The following is a 21,830-nucleotide window of genomic DNA, read 5'->3' on the forward strand; positions in this document are numbered from 1 at the left end:
GCTTTAGTACTCTGGCTGCTCACCAAAAATCCCAGATATTACCTGTTCTCAGAACCAGAATAATTACCTATCTATGCTCTTCAGACTGAAAATTTAACTTTATCAAACAGGAATAAGCAAATATCACACCTTATGTTCAGACATTGAAGAAAAATAAAATACAAAAGAAAACATAAAACTTTTAAAGGAGAGCTATAGTTATTTAGAAACATATCCTGACTTGAAGAAAATCTATTAGCTAATTGAAAAAAAAAAACATTAAATTATCCTGAAGAATCTCAGAAGAGCATGTGGGGAGGCAGTGAAGGAAAAGAAATTTAAAATTCAATACAGAAAAATAAATCACAAAAAGACTGGATTAGGAATGACGCAGAACCTTAAGGTTTCTCTGGAAAGTCAGTTTTATTAGAAGGTATTTTACTGGGATGAACATGTAAGAAAATGTTTTCCTAAAATAGACACATAGACACAGATAAATGACTAAGATTTGTTAAAACAAAGTTTCACTAAAACAAATACACACACACACACACACACACACACACACACACACACAAATGCATAAAAAGACACATGATAAAAGATTCATCACTAGGCTCAATGTCCCAGTGTAGGGGAATGCCAGGACAGGGAAGCAGGAGTTTGAGGGGGGAGGGTTGGTCAGCAGTGGGAGGGGGGATGGGAAAGGGGTTTTAAAGGGGAAATGAGGATAGGGGATAATATTTGAAATGTAAATAAGGAAAATATCCAAAAGGTAAAAAAAATATTCTTCACTAATGACACATATGTATTGCACTGCCTTATATAGCATAGTTAAACTACATTTGTCAGGGTCCCATAGAGAAAAATGCACCAAAAAACTATAAAAACAAACCAAAACCAAAACCAAAACAAAACAAATAAACCATTCTGCTGGTGTGCTGCAGTTTTTGGCTGCTTCCTTGGACTCAGCCTGATTGGCAGAGTGATGTCAGCTGAGACAAACTGCTGAGATAGACACACCTAGCTGTCTTTGCTAGCTATTGCTACCGCTGCTGATTCCTGTTTGCTATCCCGACTCTACCAAACTGAACTACGATGTATCCATGAAGTGTTTGTGAGTGGATCAAGCTGCAACTACTAACCTGTGAACTGAACTGCCTGTTTCCAGACAACACAGATTAGAGTTGCCCCAAAGAATCTTTCTAAATGGGTCCACTTCCCCCACCCCCACCACATCCTTTCTTTTCTACTACCTCTGGTAGATGGTAGGCTATAAGGGAGGTTAAAGCATTTGAAAACCATCATTAAAAACAGACATTTAAAAAAATTAAGTTACACAGGAATATGAGAAATAAAATTCCACTGAGTAGGAATAAAAGATATGAAAGAGAACTTTTGCAGAAGATCAAATTAAACAAAAAATTATTTCAGCAATTAAAAATCAAGTCAATTAATTAATATATTAACATTGTCAACAACGGAGTAAAGACAGAAAGATGAGAAAGTGAGGTACAAATTTAAAAGAATAATGGAAGATGGTCAACATATGGAGCATAATCAAGCTTTCATATACAAATTGTTTAAGAATCTTAAAAATAAAAAGGAGAAGCACTGAAAGCATGTTTTTATTAAAGTTAAATAAGGGTTTAAAATTTGCCCCAAACTTTAAATAAACATGGTTGTATAGATACTACTGAAAGAACCTCATTTAGTGTAAATCAAAACAGACCTTCACCAAAACACAATGGAGTGAAATTGTCAAATACAGGATAATGAGAAAATCTTGTAAACAGAAAAGGAAAAATATCAAATCACGCAAATAATGGTCCATTAGATTTGTACCATCACTCATAAAAATAAATCTATAAACCAAAAGAAAATAGCAAATATATTACAAGTGCTGAAAGAAAAGAAATAAATCCAAATTTGCTACCTAAGGAAACTATTCCTGACAATTTTTTTTTCTTTCAAAATATTTGAATAAACAGTCTGCCCTAGATAGACAGAAGTTGAAGGGACTGATGACCCGTACATGAACCAATAAGCAATAAGAATGGACGGATGATAACTACTATGTTATTCAAGATTCTTTAGGGAAACAGGATATAGGACTTGGCCTACGCAGAAGGACATTGGCTAATCCGATGATGGGTATTATGCTTGAGAGAAGGAGATCCAGGTCGCCTCTTGATAGAACAGTCTGGAAGCCTAGCAATCCAAACTGATATTGAAGGTTTGAAGAGTCCCAGAGAGACTTGTATCAAATCCACATGAAAAGCCACAGAGGTTAGAGTGATCTGTCCATGGGTCTTGGCATCAGTGACAAGAGCACCCACTCAAGGTCCTTTCTTAACTATGTGTTTCACACTTTCAACTACTTTGTTTAACATTGTAAACATTATTGACATGTATTAACATATAGCATGTTAAACATATTAACATCGTAAATATGGTTAAAAACAGCCAGCAATAACCATTCAACAGCTTGAGTGCTAAGATGCATGAAATTTATTAGATCAAATTTATTATTCATTGGTGTTTAATTCAATCGCACTGAAATTTTCAGTATATGAATACAATATAGACCAAGTCTTTGCAAGATGTAACATAAATCACTATTATTTCAATGTCCAATAGGCATCTTACTACCATCTGAAACCTCTTGAAGCGGGCCTTGACTATCCACATTTCAGTCAGCATTAGGGTCTTCTGAAGGCCTATTAAACTCATTAACTAACTCTTGTTTTCTTTATTCTTAGGTGTTCCTAGCTGGCATTTCAAAATTTTTCAAATTCATCCCATCACTCAGTTTCAAAGCCCAAAGATCCATAAATTCAGAATTAGCTGAAACAGTGGCACTTGATTCCCTGATACCAGTTTACTGCATTAGCTAATTTTTAATTACTATGACTGTAAAACCTGATAGAAATATGAAAAATTACTTTTGTTTCATGCCATCAGAGATTTTAGTCCATCATGTCAAGGGAACCATTCCAGGGAGGTTGGTTCATAGCAAGGAGAATGTGGGGTTGTAGATATTTATATTAAATCTAACCATGAAATAGAAAACAAATTGTAGCTGAGCTACAAGTCATCAAATGTCTACCCTAGTGACCTACCTAACTAGCTAGTGTAGAACATTATAGAACATTCTAAAAATGATGATGAAGAAGAAGAAATCAGGACAGAAAAACAATACTAACTAAACTAAACTAAACCACACTAAAGTAAACTACACTAAACTAGACTGTTATAGACCAGAAAGGGTGCTAGGAAGAGATTGGTGGACTAAGAAGTCCCTTGCATAGATAGGCTAATCAGAAGTACAATGCACAGTGTGTAATGTGTGACCATATCCCAATTTAGCAATGGAATTTAATAGTTTACATAATATCTATATATTGATAAATATATTTTAATTAATAAATGCTATGAAATATTTCACTAGCAACTCTTCTGACGTTGTTGCTTTTAGAACACAGTGACAAAGGAAAGGTATTATACAAAGACTCAAGTTCAAGTTTTCTTGAAAGCTGTTAGGGTTCTTTTTCATTTTATCTTCCCCTCCAAATTCTAGATCTAGGTCAGATTGAAAGGATTTATTGAAATAATCCACTTCAACTATTTAGGCTTAAGCCATATCTACACTGAAATAAAACACAGTTCCTTGAAAAAATTAGATCCAAGCCATATCCAAACATCAAGGGATAGGATCCATCTGAGCTTATGTCTACTTTAGTTCCCAGTCACATGAAGTTCATGAAATGAATTCTTGCACACAGTCATGATCCTAAAAATATATGTAATTTTAGCCAGAAAATTTCTGATGATTAAAACATTGATGGTTGTAGCTATATGTCTAATTATAATTGTGGCATCAAAGGTGAAGGTGATTTTAAGAATGTCATCCAAATTGGTGCCTAAGTTTTAAGTTAAAATTAACAAAGATCTTTATGATATCAGCTTATTAAAATGTAAGTGACAGCATGCAAGCCATTGAACAATTTTTCTTTTAACATTTACTTGCCTTGGCTTTTCTAACCCAATATCAGAGGACAAGTGGAAAAAATCTGATCCCTGGGGCTTGCTAGATGCCATCTTAGCTTCAGGTTTAGTGAGAGATTCTGTCTCAAGGAAATGAGACTGAGCCAAGTGCAGAGCACCCAGTGTGCTTCTCTGGCTTCTAAATACACAGAGGCACACACATCCACATATGCCTGTGTGCATTAGCCACACATACACACACACACACACAGACACACACATGCACAGGCACATGCACACATACAAAGTACATTCACTTTTCCACCTACACATACACAAGGAATAAATCTCACAGAGCAGTAAGAATGAAAATTCTTTTTTTATTATTTCATGAAGTACATCAACATTTATAAATATAGACATAACTTTAAAAAATTTGAGGATGCACATTCATGTAAAAGTTGAAATTCTAATTAAATTTCATCTTCTATTTTTAAATTTTAATTTTAGAAATGTAATTCAGACTCAAAGTGATTTGGTATTTAGTTACTATAAATTTTGATAAGATTATATATAATTTTTCACACAGATATTGTTATATGTAAATATAAACATAGTATATGATATGTATATAATATGCAATATTATATATTATATAGCACATGAGACAACTCATCTTATCTTATACTTATATTCATTCATGTTAAATACATAAATTATGCTCATATATATATTTGTAACTTATATGTAATGAGTAGATTATGCCACACGTCAGATTAGATAGGTGAATAGCTTGGTAGAGAAATGTACAAAACATAACCTCTGAACAAACTATTGTTCATTAACAATATCTAACAATACCTGTTCTCTCTTGACCAGGATTTATCTTTTAGTTCACACATACTTATATATATATATACATATATATATGTATATATATGTATATATATATGTATATGTATGTATATATATATGAGTGTGTGTGTACATAATTGTGTAACAATGCACATGTTTTGATAGAAATATATAGTAGGTATTTGAAGATAATAACCAAATAGTCGCATGATTAAACCTCCAGAAATATCTTATACAAATTCAGTGAGTATAAAACCAGCAGCTCAACTAACAAAACAAGAACAGCCTCATTGCACGCAGATTTGATGACTTGGGCACACTCCCAGTTCCCTGAGTTATTGTTAGAAGCAAAATTGTGGAAACACTGTGATTTGGCATTCACTTTTGAATAGTCATTATTGTTGTTCAAATGGCTTAAACAGTTGAACCACACATATTTAATCACTGCAGAGAAATCTTAATTTTAGGGAGTGATAAGTAATCAGAATCATAGGGAAAAAAGTAGCTTGTTCTAAAATAAGCACAACATATTATTAGACATCAAGTGAAATTTTAATGCATTTTTTCATAGGAAATAGAACTAATCTGTGGTGGATGTTATTTGCATTATTATAAAATATTCCAGACTCTTTTAAAGGAATATGATAGGTGTTTAAGTATAAATTATATTACACAGATAATTTAAGAGAGTGTTATAATTTCCAGACTACCTTTCTACATACAACAAACACAAGAGAATGGGTAGATATTTCAAAAGAATAAGCTATTTGTAGAGGTAAATATATAACTTTGTAATGGAGAAGGTCTGGCTTATAGGTCATTTTATCAGTTTTCAGCCTACCACTAAGGACTTATCATGAGTAAAAAGAGGCTGGGCAATGTGAAATAACCTTCCTTCATGATTTTTATCAATACTGTAGGACTGTCTAGAGGCAATAAACCACACCCATTCTCTCTGTCGCACTGCTCCATTGTGCTAAGTATTAGACCAGAAAGCATCCACATTTGCACAAATCACTATTCTGTTCCAGGCCCTGCATGGAGAATTCTATTTATATGAACATATAAAGGCAAAGATTTCTGGCCTCTATCTAGGCTGAAGGGACATTTGCTTCCTGAGATCTGAATGAGAGGCATTATAAGTCACAATTAATATATATAGAAGGCATATAAAACAACGATGGCTCTATTATTCAATTGTCACTGATAGGAAGCTGGTGGCAAAATTACTCTCCAGAGGTCATAACTAACTCCCTCCTCCTGGTTTTCATTTATCCACCTTTCAAGACAAAAAGGAATTTCTATCAACTGTGGGATTATAAATTCAACATAGGTTCTGAAAATCGGGTACTGCTTTTTCACCTTATCATTCATCATGGCTGATGAAGATATTGCCACTGGAATTCAGCTATGACAGTATGGATGATTAAGCTCTAGTCTAATTGGCTTTGCAGTATGAGCAGAAGCCAGGACTTAATGATTGTTTCCCCCAGCCTCTGAATTAAAATAAACCCCTGTGATTCACAGTCACAGAGAACAGGAGTCTGATGATTATGAAAGCCTTTTTATGGGCAACAGCGCTGATTATAGGAAAACTGAAAGTACAAGATTAACTTTGGCTCTTGAAACTTTCAACTAATTAACATGCCTTTAAGACTTTATTTGCATGTGATATGAATGTGTTTAGGTGTGCTGATGTATGTGCATGTGTATGCTTGTGCCTATGAAAGCCAGAGGCTGAAGTCATGTATCTTCATAAGTCACTTTCTTCCCTAGGTTTTTGAGACAGGAAGTGACCAAGCCTGGACTTTACAGGCTCACCAGTCAGCTCTGGGGCCTCTTCTGTCTCTTCCCCCCATTCCTATGCTGAAATCATGTGCTTGGATATCAAGTACTTTGCAGAATGAGACATCTCTTTAGCCCCTTTCTGAACTTTTAAAAGCATAGCATTGTTCAAACTCTGATTTACAGGCAGAGATTTGAGATCATCACCTTGGTATTTCTAAAGCATGTGAAAGCTATTGATGGCTTTATGGAAAACAGATGTTTAAGCTTTAAGTAATCTCACAAACAGTTGCTGCAGTTCACTTTGTAGATAACAACTGCTAGACTTAACAGGTGGTACTCAGAGAGGGCTGGGTGTCAATCCCTCACCTGTTCTTAGATCACATTAAGGGCATAGCTGGAGGGAGGGAGCCCTCTACTTACCATTCAAACAAAGCTGTCCCCTGTGCTGCTGGAACTAAGTGCATGCCAAAACCAAAATATGAAATGAGAAAACATTTCTTCAATAAGCTTTCTTTCCACTCCCTGTTATTTTCCACACTCTTCCTGTGGGAGGGTTTTATGGAAAACCCTCATAAGCCCCAAAGACTGGCTTTGTACAGAACTATGATTTGCAGGCACTAGAACAATCAAGTTTGGCTAAATTTTCTGTTATTTCAAAATGAAAATAATACATATCTAAAAATAGCAACACTCCTGTTAGCTAATGAAATATTTGATCTTTATTTTAATAATTCTCATTAGAACCATTGCATTACCTGGGAGCCCATTGCCCAGGTAAGGGTGATACATTTCTCTCTCTCTTTCTCATTCCTCTGAACAATTGGCCAAATGATTATGTAATGAGTAGCAATGATGAAGCAACTAAAGCACATAATCTACACAATCACTTCTGAAAATTTAAATTGATCCCTTACAGTTAAGTTGGAGCTACTTAAACCACAATAATGTCAGATATTTGTTTGTTTAACTCAGAAATGGTAACAGAGGTCATGTTTGGAAAAGGTGCCTAAAATTCAATTAGTTACAAACCCAAAACCCTTCAGCAAATTTATTGAAAATATAGAAAAATGTGGATATTATATAACATCAGTATACCACACATTTTTTCAAGTTTCTATCTACTTATATGTAGAAAGTGATGCCATTTATATATATTGAAAATATATATAATTGCAAGGAATTACCTTCTGTAAGGGAGAAATATTTAATCTCATAATCTCTAAGAGCTACACATTTTTTCAGAAGAAGTATAGGAGGCAGAGGTGGGTGGGGGTACCTACAAGATTATAATGTCTTAAGGACACAGTAAAGAAGATGCAGATATCTGATTCCTGGCAGTTGGAATATCATGTCAAAACTTGTGCAAGCTAGACCAAATCCCATAGAGAGGGAATCTTGGCACTCAACCGCACCCATATTGTGGAGCGATTGACAGTCAGCCACTGAGAAAGGGAGAGACAGTTTTCTATAAGCACATAGCCTCTGGAAAATTGACTGCTCACCAGTGGAAGATGACACACCCAGGAATATTTAGGCAATAAAATTTGAAAAAAATAGAGAGAGACATAAAATTGTTTGGGTAGGGAATGGGGATGAATATGGAAAGAATCTGGAAAGAATCTGGAGATAAGGTGAACAGTACTAAAGAACATCATATGAAACTCTCAAAGAATTATTTGTCTTTTATTTCTCTACAACAAATTATACATTTCAATGTTGAAATTTAAATCATATTCATATTAATTGAATTTGTATTGTTAATATAGTAATCAAAGTAAAACTCTATAGTAATAGATGTGATCATTTGTATCATATATGTACTCCGTTATATTCATTTGGAGGCACTGGGATCTATACTTTTCTCTTTCAACTCCCATTACCCTAAGCAGGCAACAGTGGAAAGTGTATGTTCATCAAAAGCAGCTTGACTAATACAGTGTTTCTCTTTCCTCTCAGGGGCTGACGTTATCAACTTTGATGGCCATGTTGTGTTACCGTATCGATTCAGAAACAAGAAGATGAAAACACTCAAAGATGTTATTGCTTTGAAATTTAAGACTTCTGAAAGTGAAGGAGTACTTTTGCATGGTGAAGGACAGCAAGGGGATTACATTACTTTGGAACTGAAAAAAGCCAAGCTGGTCCTCAGTTTAAATTTAGGTTTGTTGCAATTCTCTATCATTTTTCCTTATTAAAATATTTATAAAGAAGAGGTGGGAGGGACAGCTCAGCAGTTGAGAGTACTAGCTGCTCTTGCAGAGGACTCAGATTCAATTCCCAGCACCACAAGATAGCTCACAAGTGTCAGCCCTGGAACTGGAGTTTTATGTGATCTAATAACCTTTTCTGACCTTCATGACCTTAGACATGTACATGGTTCACTTACATCCATGCAGACAAAGCATTTATACATATAACATGAACAAATAAATCAATTGAAAGCATTTTGAATGTATATAACAAGATTTCTAACATCTCATTTTATATTGCCATTTCTTTTTTCATGTGGGGTGACAGATTATATATTTGTACACCTATTTTTTTAGTCACCTTTTTTAATCAATGTGGCAATATACCTGAAAAACTTCTTAACAGAGAGAAGCTGATATTCCTTCATGTTGCATAATTCTCTATCTATAGTCACTGAACCATAGCTCTGGATGTGTTAAGATAGAACCCCATGCAGGGAAGGCATGGCAGATGCTCCTGGGGGCCAGGAAATAGAAAGAATGGAAGAAGATAGAAACAAGATAGGCACTTCAGCAACCCATTTACTGTTACCTTTTTCTTTCAACCAAGATCTAACTAACCCCTAGTGTCTGTTGCATCTCAATAGCACTAGCAATTCACTAGCTCATCAGTTGGATGACTCATTAACGCATGAAGTTTAATCGCAATCGCTATCTAATCACTTTTTAATTCTCCCCATCCTGGATCAAGGCTTTAACCATTGACTCTTTGTTAGAGATTTTATTTACATTTCAAATGTTATCCCCTTTCCTGGTTTCCCCTCTGAAAGCCACCCATCCCATCGCTCCCCCTGCTCACCAATCCACCCTCTTCTGTTTTGCTGTCCTGGCATTCCCTTAGACTAGGGCATCAAGCCTTCTCAAGACTAAGGGCCTCTCCGCCCTTTGATGTCCAACAAGGCCATCCTGTACTACATATGCATCTGGAGCCATGGGTCCCTCCATGTGTACTCCTTGGTAGGTGGTTTAGTCCCTGGGAGCTCTGGGGTTACTGGTTGGTTCATATTGTTGTCCCTCCTAGGGGGCTGCAAGCCCCTTTAGATCCTTCAGTCCTTTCTCTAGCTCCTCCATTGGGAACTGTGTGCTCAGTCCAATGGTTGGCTGAAAGCATCCACCTCTGTATTGGTCAGGTACTGGCAGAGCCTCTCAGGAGACAGCTATATCAGGCTCCTGTCAGCAAGTACTTGTTGGCATCCTCAATAGTATCTGGGTTTGGTGACTGAATATGGGATGGATCCCCAGGTGGTGTAGTCTCTGGATGGTCTTTCCTTTAGTCTCTGCTTGACACTTTGTCTCTGTATCTCCTCCCAGAGGTATTTTGTTCTCCCTTATAAGAAGGCCCAAAGTAAGGTACAGAGTTAAACAAAGAATTCTCTACTGAGAAATACCGAATGGCTGAAAAACACCCAAAGAAATGTTCAACATCCTTAGTCATCAGGGAAATGCAAATCAAAACAACCCTGAGATTTCATCTCACACCAGTCAGAATGGCTAAGATCAAAAACTCAGGGGACAGCAGATGCTGGCGAGGATGTGGGGAAAGAGGAACACTCCTCCAATGTTGGTGGGATTGCAAGCTTGTAGAACCACTCTGGAAATCAACCTGGGAGTTCCTCAGAAAGCTGGACATAGTACTACCAGAGAACCCAGCTATACTACTCCTGGCCAAATACCCAGAGCATTGCCTGGCATGCAATAAGGACACATGCTCCACTATGTTCATAGCAGCCTTATTTATAATAGCCAGAAGCTGGAAAGAACCCAGATATCCCTCAATGGAGGAATGGATACAGAACATATGGTATATTTACACAATGGAATACTACTCAGCAATTAAAAACAATGAATTCATGAAATTCGTAGGCAAATGGTTGGAACTGGAAAATATCATCCAAAATGAGGTAACTCATTCACAAAAGAACACACATGGAATGCAGTCACTGATAAGTGGATATTAGCCCAAGACACAACTCACATATCAAATGATTCCAAAGAAGGAAGGAGAGGGCCCTAGTCCTGGAAAGGCTTGATGCAACATCGTAGGGTATTGTAGGGGACAGAGAAATGGGAGGGGGTTGATTGGGGAATGGACGGAGGGAAGAGGGCTTATGGGACTTAGGGGGAGGGGAAACCGGGAAAGGGAAAATCATATGGAATGTAAACAAAGAATATAGAAAATAAAAAAATAGTTTTAAAAAAGAAAAAAAAAACAATGAATTCAGGAAATTCTTAGGCAAATGGGTGGAACTGGAAAATATCATCCTGAGTGAGGTAACCCAATCACAAAAGAACACACATGATATGCACTCACTGATAAGTGGATATTATAATGCCCAGAAGCTCAGAATACCCAAGATATACTTCACAGACCAAATGAAGCTCAAGAAGGAGCATAAAACATTGTATTGAACCCATAACACTATTGATTCAATAAAACATTTGTTGTGACATTTGTTCTATGTTCAATGTTATGGTAGTCCATAACTGAGTTTTTGATTCTACATGTCCTACATATTAAGAATGAGGAGCTAGTGGATGCTCACCTTGTATGTTCATTGAGACTCTCTCGGGAAGTCCTGCCTAGACCAACATGTGTCCGACATGATATATTCATGTCTGGAGATTGTGATGACATTGTTGAAAAATGTCAGTGGAGATAAAAAGCAATGCCTCTGAGGACTTATGGTAGCAGTAAATTCAGCATGACCTGTAATGAACTGTGTATGAAGCATGAAGAAGAGAATACACACAAGCGTGGCTCCTGGGATTTAGGCTTGGTCACTAAAGGAATGCTTAGTGTCATTTTCAGAAATAAAAAAATTAAAAGAGGGTAGAAGTAACTACAGGGGTTAATAACAAGACAGAGTATTTGCCCCAATTATTACATAAACAAAGGGTATTTATATCCTGAATGAAGAGAACATTCTTAGGACTTGTTTTTTAAGTGAAGAGGAAAAGATGTGGAAATAAATACTTGAACTTAACTATTAAACATATCCAAGATTCATAAATTGCTAAAGAAAATGTACACAGCAATCAAATCAAAATTCCAGATTGCACAAGGCAATAGCTAAAGCATACTTGTGAAATGCATCACCAGAGAAAGGCAAAAAATTGAAAATTGAAATAGTCAGGAAAGACGTTACCAGTTGGGTTCCTCTATCCTACATTACCTCGAGCCTCTGGGCTTTTCTGAGGATGTCTTGAGTCCTGGGGGTTAACTTATTTGTCAAGTCTAAAAACATACATTTAATTAGGGTTTTTGTATGCAATAAGGCACTGCCATAAAAACCTTTGACTATATAACATCCACATTCAAAAGACAAAATGATGAAAATGAGAATCATACACTTATACAAAAATACTGTTTTTCACATTAAAATAAAGTACATGTGAAGCTGAGGAATATGTAAATGTTATATATGCAATTTGAATGTCATTCATAAAAATCCAATCACACCACTCCATAGCATTTCCAAGCTCCTAAAAGAAAATATATGCATTGGATATAAAAGACAACATAGAATAGAAAAACTAAACATTAAAGATACAAAATACTCCATCACATAAGCTATATGAATAACAAACAAATGGAAAATAATATCTTTTGTAAAATTAGTAAGTCTGTCTTTTCAGGGTTTATGTGTAAGTGACAAATGATCATTTTTACTACTCTGCTAATAAAGATATTTAGGTTAAAATCATCTTACAACATAGCTTCAGACATTTGAAGTAGTTTACATACTTACTATTATTATTTAATCTATTTTTACAGTCAAATAGTTATTCCCCTCCTAGTCTACACTCTGACAATTCCTCACCCCATTCCTCCTCCCCTCCCTCTCACCTCTCCACCCTGGTCTCCAAGAGTGTGTCCTCACACCCACCCTCATCCCAACAAATCTCCCCACTCCTTAGAGCCTCAAGTCTCTCAAGGGTTAGGCTCTCCTCTCTCACTGAGTCAAGACCCAGTAATTTTCTGATGTATATGTGTTGGGAGCCTCATATTAGCTAGTGTATGCTGCCTGTGTGGTGGCTCGGTATCTGAGAGACCTTGGAGCTCCAGATTAGTTTAAATTACTATCTTCCTATGTGGTCACCCCCTCCTCCTCAATTTCCTCCAGCCTTTCCCTAATTCAAATGCAGGGGTCCCTGGCTTCTGTCCATTGTGTGGATGTAAATATCTGCATCTGAAACATTCACCTGCTTGTTGTGCCTTTCACAGGGCAGCCATGCTAGGCTCCTGTCTGTAAGCACATGATAGCATCAGTAATAGTGTCAGTCCTTGAAGCCTACCCTTGAGCTGGACCCCAATTTGGGTCAGTCACTGGACCTCCTTTCCCTCAGTCTCTTATCCATTTTTGTCCCTGCAGTTCTTTTATACAGGGACAATTCTGGGTCACAGTTTTTGACTGTAGGATAGCAACCTCATCCATCTACTTGATTCCCTGTCTTTTTACTAGAGGTGGACTCTAAAATTTTCCTCTCCCTGCTGTTGTCATTTTCTCCAAGGTCCCTCCCTTTGAGTCCCAGCTTCTCTCTGGTATATTCTAGAGCCCCTGCCCTCCACATCCTACCTCCAAAGGTTTCCTGATTCCATTCTTCTGATGGCCTTCAGGGCTTCATTCCTGTTCCACCCCAAAATACCTGAACTTGTTCTTCTATTTTATTAAATGTATATTATTAAAAGATATTTAAAGTATATAAAATATAACTTGCCATCATGCCACTTTGAGTGTTGAGGAACCAGAACTCCTGGCCTTAACATACCAGTGGCCACTGAGCCCTGCTTGTTGTGACACTGGGAGATGAGCATGGGCACAAGAAATATACTGCATTTCAAGACTTGTCTCTTGGTGCATAGAGAAACATAAGTGGAAAATACTAGGTAATTGATCTGGAACAATGGGGGATTAGCACTTTTGTACAAACAAACAAACAAAAAGTTTTGTTTACTATAGTCTATTTGATATTGAGACAAATTGAAAAAGCAAGTAGTGTCTTTGGTGCTGTAGTGAATAAAGTCTGCCAGGGAACTTAGCTCCCTGTCAAGAGACTGATCAATGTGGCAGTAAATGAGTCCTGATATAAGGGTAGGTGTCTGATCATGATCAAGATGACCATGCAGTGATTCTTCAGAGCTGGAGAGAAGAAGCATATGAGAAATGCATAAAATCCAGAGAAGAGTGAACACCAAACCCTCAAGTAAATCAATGTGAGGTAACTCTTCCAGCATAGATAGAAGATTTGAAATAACATTCAGAAATACTAATGAAAATGAAACGATTCTCAACATTACAATTGGAAGAAATTTTCACTACCATCCTAGTGATGGCAGATGAACACAATACCTGTCTGTTTTATAATGTCTTAGAGTAGACATTAAATAGGGACTAAGTACTGGTAGTCAGAGCCCATGGGATTAACTATGGCAAAAGTCACAATGACTATTGTGCATCTCAGGATAACTATGTTATTTTAAATCTCTTTATCAGCAGTTCTTAAACTGAGAATACAGACCCTTTTGGGGGTAGAATGACCCTTTTATGTGGGTCACCTGAGATAGTCAGAAAACAGAGATATTTAAATTACAATTCATAACAATAGTAAAATTGCAGTTATAAAGATAATCTAATTGTTAAGTGTAGCCACAACATGAGGAACTTTATTAAATAGTAGCAGTGTTAGGACAGTTGAGAGATACTGCTCTATGTAGTACTTCAACTCACTTATCTACTTATCACTTATTCAACTAACCTAAATGTTGGTCAAAAGACTTAATGATCTCATTGGAAAAGATTGGGAGTACAGGAAGGTGTGTGCTGTTCAGAGTCAAGTGAGTGATAATATTATCTTGATTTTCAAATGAACTGCACATGGAGAGATATTTTATCCAGTGAGGCAGCTGCACTGTAGCACAGTAAGAAGCAAATAGACTGTTCAGCCCCCTCAAGAATAATGACTATTATATCAAAGGTTTTGCATTAAATATATATACCCGAATATGTGTACAGCATATATGCATAAATGGTTGTATATGGAAAAACATCTGGATAAAAATAGATTAACTTATTTTTAGTGGAGAGAACAATTTTCATTTCATTTTACATATTAATTCTCCATAATATTCTTTATTGGTAATCATGAACAGTTATTTGTTTTGAGACTCAAGGGAAGGCATGAAACTATATTTAGTACACGGCCCTTTGAAATGGAAGGGAATAGTTCAAAGGCAGAATCAGAACCCAAATAAAAGCATCTATAAAATATTGGTGAACCTGTGTGGATATGCATACCTTGTGTCTAAAGATGATATTTTTAAAATTTGTATATTCTTAAATTTACTTTACATGAATACATGGAGATGACATATGCATGTCAGTTTGCTTATGTGTGAAGGTCAGAGAAGAGCCTGTAGGAGTCTAATCTTTCTACTACAACATAGAATCCAACTAAGTATGTCACCAGGACAGCAAGTATCCATTTTATCCACTGAGCTATATTTCCAACCCAAGATATTTATATTTTTCAGAGCTGTTTTCATTTTACTTTTCTCTTATAAAACATGTAGAGTAACCTTTGAAAATCAACTGTGTTTTATAGAAATATGACATTATCTTTGTGGAATACTTCACTTATTCTAGGATTCTAGGAAAAAAGAGTTCACTACCATTTCACTGAAAAGTAGTTCACTTCCAAAGTTTTATTGTTAGACTGAGATTTATAACAGCAGTAGAAATATATCTACTCAAATACCTACTGCCACTCTTTAGTGCTATCCGTCATTAGCAGGTGTCTGCCTTGCTACTAAGACTCATTGTGTGGGTGTTTCAAGCAATAAAACTCAGGACAGTCTTCTACTTAAGAGTTATTCCTCTTTTATTCTCTTGTCTTTCTGGTCTCTCACAAAAATGATGAACACATTCATGCATGCATGCATATATGCAGGTACACACACATACTTACATACAGAAACCCATGGGGGATTACACAAACACATGCACACATACAGACTCCCATATGACCATGCATGCATGCCTATGCATATACGCATACATATTCAGAAGCACACGCATATTTACACACATACAAACACACACATGTGATTATACAAACGCATGCACACTTGCAAACACATATATAACCATAATGCATGCCTACACACACAAACATATAATACACACACATACACATGAGCACACATACATTCATACCCATACTTCATTATCACCCAGACACTTTTGATTCCATCACCATGCATGAGAAAAGAAGAATTATTTTCTATATGTCCTCAGCCAGACTTAGAACAGTGACCAGATTATCTCCATCTAAATATCAAACTAATGGTGGCACTGTCAACTCTCAGGCCCTCAGGCACTTGAGCCCATGTGACAATGATGTGATAACTTCCAATACCCATTAAAACTAACAAAATTTACAACACTGTCCAAAAAGTTTGTGTTTACTTTTTAAGAGATAAGGCTTCTCCTCACTGTTAACAGCTTTTATTTATATCCACTGTAAAAATCCTGATGGCCCTACACTAGCTTCAATAGACAACTCTTCACTTTTATATTCACTTCACATCATAGGTGAAGATCTGCCCCCATGCACAGTGTTGTGTGTAGTGAACATCTTATTTCTGTTTTGTTTTCACTACTCAGGAAGCAACCAGCTTGGCCCCATCTATGGCCACACATCTGTGACATCTGGAAGCCTGCTGGATGATCACCATTGGCACTCAGTACTCATCGAGCGCCAGGGACGCAGCATTAACCTGACCCTGGACAGGAGCATGCAGTATTTTCGCACCAATGGAGAGTTTGACTACCTGGACTTGGACTATGAGGTACACAAGAGGATTTAGGATTGTAATGGAGGACAAAATTCATCCTCTACTGTTGCTTTACCGTTAATTACGTAACTGCTCATGCCCTTTTCCCTTCCTTCTTTATAGAAAGAAACTATCATTAAATCTAATTCATTTAAAAGATTTTATATGTAATTATAGGAAATAAAATATATATATATTTGATTGTTAATATTTCCTTTTATTCAAAATGGCTTTTTCCTCACACAATATATTATGATTATTGTTTCCTCATTTTCTGCTCTTTCCAGTTCCTCTCCACATCCTTCTGCTCCCTTTATCCTTTCCATTAGAAAACAAACAGTCTTCTAAGAAATAAAAATCAAATAAAGCAAAGCAAAATGGACACATCAGAATCGGAGGAAACAAATAGAAGTAAAGGAGCCAAAAGGGGCTAGAAATAGAAAAGGTTGCAGAGACCGACTCATTTGCACAGAAAACTGAAACTCATAATACATGCCACGAAGAACCTTTGGAGAGAGAGAGAGAGAGAGAGAGAGAGAGAGAGAGAGAGAGAGAGAGAGAGAGAGAGAGACAGAGAGAGACAGAGAGAGACAGAGAGAGAGAGAGATGCATATATGAACAAATATACCAAATTTCCCCCAGTAAGACTCCTTTACAAAAAACTAAGTTGTTGATTTTGTTTTTTTTTTTGTTGTTTTTTTTGTTTGTTTTGACAGTAGTCATTAACTGGAAACAGGTTTTGGATTAGGGATGGGAACGTGTTTCCCCTTCTCTGTTCATGGGCTCCATTTGGTGCAGACCTGTGCAGACTCTGTGCACACTGCCCCGGTCTCAGTGATTTCACATGTGTATTGATCTTGTTGTGTTTAGAAGATCTTACTTTCTGGCTGCCCTCCATCCCTCTAAACTGTTCTACAGTCTCTTTACAAGTATGCTTGAGAGAGTTAATTGCTTCACCATGACCTCCAGCTATTAAAAGTCCACAGCTCCTTCTATCTCTTAACACCCTAAATATAAAGCCTTTCTATGTGGAGCCCTACTTCCAACCATCATAACCGGCTATAACATATAACATCTATTACTTATGAGAATATACTGTATGCAACATATGGAAAGTTCATTCATTTTTGTAGTATAATGAAAAAAATCATTCTAGTTTATATCATTATTTATAAATTAATGATTATAGATTGGTCCTTAAGTAAACTCTTATTTTTGAGACATCTTTGTCATAAAAGAAATTAAAGAAAACATGGAATATTTTACATTTTAATTTCTATATAATGAAGTATATTTAAATAATCTGGTTCAGTCCGAACCGTAAATTAAATTCTGGAAGTCTACATAGTGGATACACAATGGAGTACTATTCAGCCATTAGAAAAAATGAATTCATGAAATTCTTAGGCAAATGGATGGAGCTAGAGAACATCATACTAAGTGAGGTGTTCACCTCAAAAGGTGAATCATGGTATGCACTCACTAATAAGTGGATATTAACCTGGAAAACTGGAATACCCAAAACATAATCCACACATCAAATGAAGTACAAGAAGAAAGGAGGAGTGGCCCCTTGTTCTGGAAAGACTCAGTGAAGCAGTATTTGGCAAAACCAGAACGGGGAAGTGGGAAGGGTTGGGTGGGAGGACAGGGGAAGGGAAGGGGGCTTACGGGACTTTCGGGGAGTGAAGGGCTAGAAAAGAGGAAATCATTTGAAATGTAAATAAAAAATTATATCGAATAAAAAAAAAGAAAAAAAAGAATATGGATTTTTACAAGTTATATGCTAACCCTCACAAATATAATAGAGAATTTGAATGCTCACCCACATAAATAAATACATTATATATGCTTATATATATTCTTGAAATAAAACGGATCACCTATATGTTTAATATATACGTAAATATGTACATGCATATTTATACATATGTATATATACATATGTTATAATTTTATAACATTCAAGTTGATTATGTTCTATATAAATTATCAGAGTAATTTACCATAGTCCATCATATCTGTTAATAATATATAGAGGTAAAGTGTTTGTAGTGTTATGTGTAATTGGTGTAAGAAAGCACTACATTTTCAGAATTGCATCTAAGCAAAATAAAAAACAAGACATTTTACTCAGCTCGAGGCTCCAAACTTTCTTAGTTCATGGAACTAGTAATGATATAATAATCTTCTATAATATTCCAACACTAGTTTCTCAAATAACTGAAAATTTATGTCCTAAAACTTTGATAGCTATTTCAAAATACAAATTTTCCAATTACTAAATACTAGTATGGTAAGGAAGAAAATGAGAGTACTTTAATACTCTTTCAAATTCAGGGTCTAATATAATACTGTCATTTTTTTCCTGGTCATTTGTTGTATTGTATATTTCGCTGCCAGCCTTAACACAACAGAAATTCATGAGTCTAAGCAGAGCAAGGCTTAATATAGGACTGTCAAATTCCATGAATAGTGTTTCACATAGTGTCCATGTTATACCAAGTATTATGATTTTTTGAAGATTTTATGTATATTGGGATACCCTCTAATATTGTTTCAAACCTTATTGTTTCTTGGCATCTACATTTTAGAAAGCAGAAATCTGTGAGCAGTGTGTGTGTGTGTGTGTGTGTGTGTGTGTGAGTGTATGTGTGTATGTTTGTATTACTCAACAACTATATATAAAGATTTAATACTGTAGAATATGTGCACCATAAAATTATAGGTAAAACGTATGAACTGATAGCTATGGTATGTATTTTTATAAGTCAATGGAGACTTATTAACATAAAAATATAAGCTTAAGGCTAAATTTCTTTCTCCAAAAATATTCATCCCCAAATGATTATTAAAAGAAGCCATGAATTTGAAAGAGATCAAGTGGAATACATAAGAGGGTTTGGAGAGAGGAAACAGAAGGGAGAATTGATGTAATTATAGTATCATCTCAAAACTAAAATAATTCTTTTTAAAGTTTAAAAATGTTAAAGTCTAAGAAATTTTTATCTCCTGCAAGTTGATACCACATCTCTTGTGACTTATTGCTCTAGTGTATGACAGAACTTACAAATGAATTATTGGACTTATATTAATAAAGTTTGAAGTATCACAGAATAGTGAAGCATCCTGAAGCATTAGCCATGGGCAAACATAATTCCAATTTTCAAAAACCATAATTAAAGATTTGGAGGTCACAGACCCTATTGAGTTTGTGATAAAATCTGTGCATATTCATGCACAGACAACACATTCCACTTGAGTACAATGGATCTAGAATTTTACAATGTGTCGAAACCTTCTGCACTCAACACAGACCTTTGATTGGGGGCCTTAGCAATATTGATCTGAATGAGTGTGACAGATCTATTAGAAAATGTAGTAGTGAAAAATATAAATGCATTGAAAATGATGAGTTAGTTGATAAAGTAATACCCAGTAACTCTCATCTTCGAAACAACATTTATTACCATGGGTATCATAGCAAAGACAGTTGTATTTACATATGTATTTTGTACTACATAGTAATTATTGTCTCTTTTATGTTCTTTAAAGAAATATACATGGTCTTTATGAACATGAAAGGACTATCTCTTTTATAGACCCCAATATGACGTGTACAAAATGTAAATTAGGTTAGACTTGAAGTTAATATTACCAGCCAGTGTAATAGGATTCTACTTACTATATTCTTACATCAAGGAAGTTTGGACAGCAGTTCTGATAGTGACTATTAAATACTATGTTCATAAAGACCATGTTCTTTCCCCTTAAACTACTTGACTTTCATTCTTGCAAAGTGTTCTGAAGCAAAGGTCATTGAGGCTTAGTATGTGAAGATTCAAGAAGCTTTTGCTGGAGTGGAAAAGGGAGAATGCACTGGTTTGATTTTTTAACTCTCATAGTATAAATAACTTGCTATGGGAACTTCATGTTATCAATCAGATTCTAAGTGTGTGGCTTCTAAAAATATGACAAATGTCACACAATTACACAACAGAGTACTTGTGTTGGATAAGTGCTGTGTAAATAACCTAAGAACATATATCATAGCATGGAGATGATCTCAGATTAGATATTAACATTTTGTTTATATAGTTTAATTCAAATAGTCTCTAACTTGTGTTTCAATAATGGTTCTATTTAACACAAGTCCTGACGAGCCAGTTAATACAAGCAGGATCCAACAGACATTGTTGGGGTAGATTGAATACACATGTTACCATTCTCTTCAGTGCGTACCACCAAAAGAGATGTGAGGTGCAGCTTTGTACCTATGACATGTCTCAATGTTGACATTGCTACTGTGTATAAAAGTAGCCCCAAATTTTCCCTGTCTCCTCTATCATGTTATTATATCATGAAGTATGGAGATCACTATCAGCAGTCAACTGTTAACCAGACGGTAACCTGAGATTGAAGAAATACATATTTTGTTTTCCTCGGAGACAAGGAAACTGAAGAACATGTCAGTAATTCAGTGTTTGCCTCAATTCTGTTCTTTAGTCAAATGTGACCTACAGTGATTTGCATGATACAGCATGGTCTTTTACATCACAGCTCTGATTGGGTAGGACAGAGTGATTCTTGCCAGCAGTTTTTTGTTTTGTTTTTGTTTGGTTCTGGGGGGAGACTATATATGAACTGTAGGTGTAGAGAATATTGAAACTTAACCCACCAGAAGAGCTGAAAGCCTGGGTTTGAATCCCTTTCAACCTTCACGTATTGTGTAACATGAGTAATTCATATCCCCTTAATATAATAAGAAAACAAGCCGGGCAGTGAAACAAGAGTGGTGGTGGTGCACACCTTTAATCCCAGCACTTGGGAGGCAGAGGCTGGCAGATTTCTGAGTTCGAGGCCAGCGTGGTCAACAGAGTGAGTTCCAGGACAGCCAGGGCTACACCGAGAAACCCTGTCTCAGAGAAAAAAAAAAAAAAAGAAAACAAGATCATATTTCTTTTGAGATGATATGATGAAACAACAAATGTGTGTCTGTGTGTGGGTCTGTGTCTGTGTGTGTCTCTGTGTATATATATGTACACAGATAACATATTTATATGCTTCCATAACACATGCATGTTTGTCTCTTTCACATGAAAGTATATAAAATTCTTTACAGTTAGCTCTGTTTACAA

The 21,830-nt window shown here is 35.9% G+C and overlaps 1 protein-coding gene across 1 annotated transcript in view; it reads left to right on the forward strand.

The window, feature by feature from the left end:
* Cntnap2 (contactin associated protein 2) overlaps window positions 1–21,830 on the forward strand; it is a 1,662,736-nt gene that overhangs the window by 365,793 nt on the left and 1,275,113 nt on the right. The window contains exons 5-6 of the mRNA XM_052172851.1: window positions 8,566–8,769; window positions 16,523–16,707. Of these exons, the coding sequence (XP_052028811.1) occupies window positions 8,566–8,769; window positions 16,523–16,707 (389 nt within the window). The remainder of the gene's footprint in view (window positions 1–8,565; window positions 8,770–16,522; window positions 16,708–21,830) is intronic.

This window comes from Apodemus sylvaticus, chromosome 2 (assembly GCF_947179515.1).
Source record: "Apodemus sylvaticus chromosome 2, mApoSyl1.1, whole genome shotgun sequence".
Lineage (NCBI taxonomy): Eukaryota > Metazoa > Chordata > Mammalia > Rodentia > Muridae > Apodemus > Apodemus sylvaticus.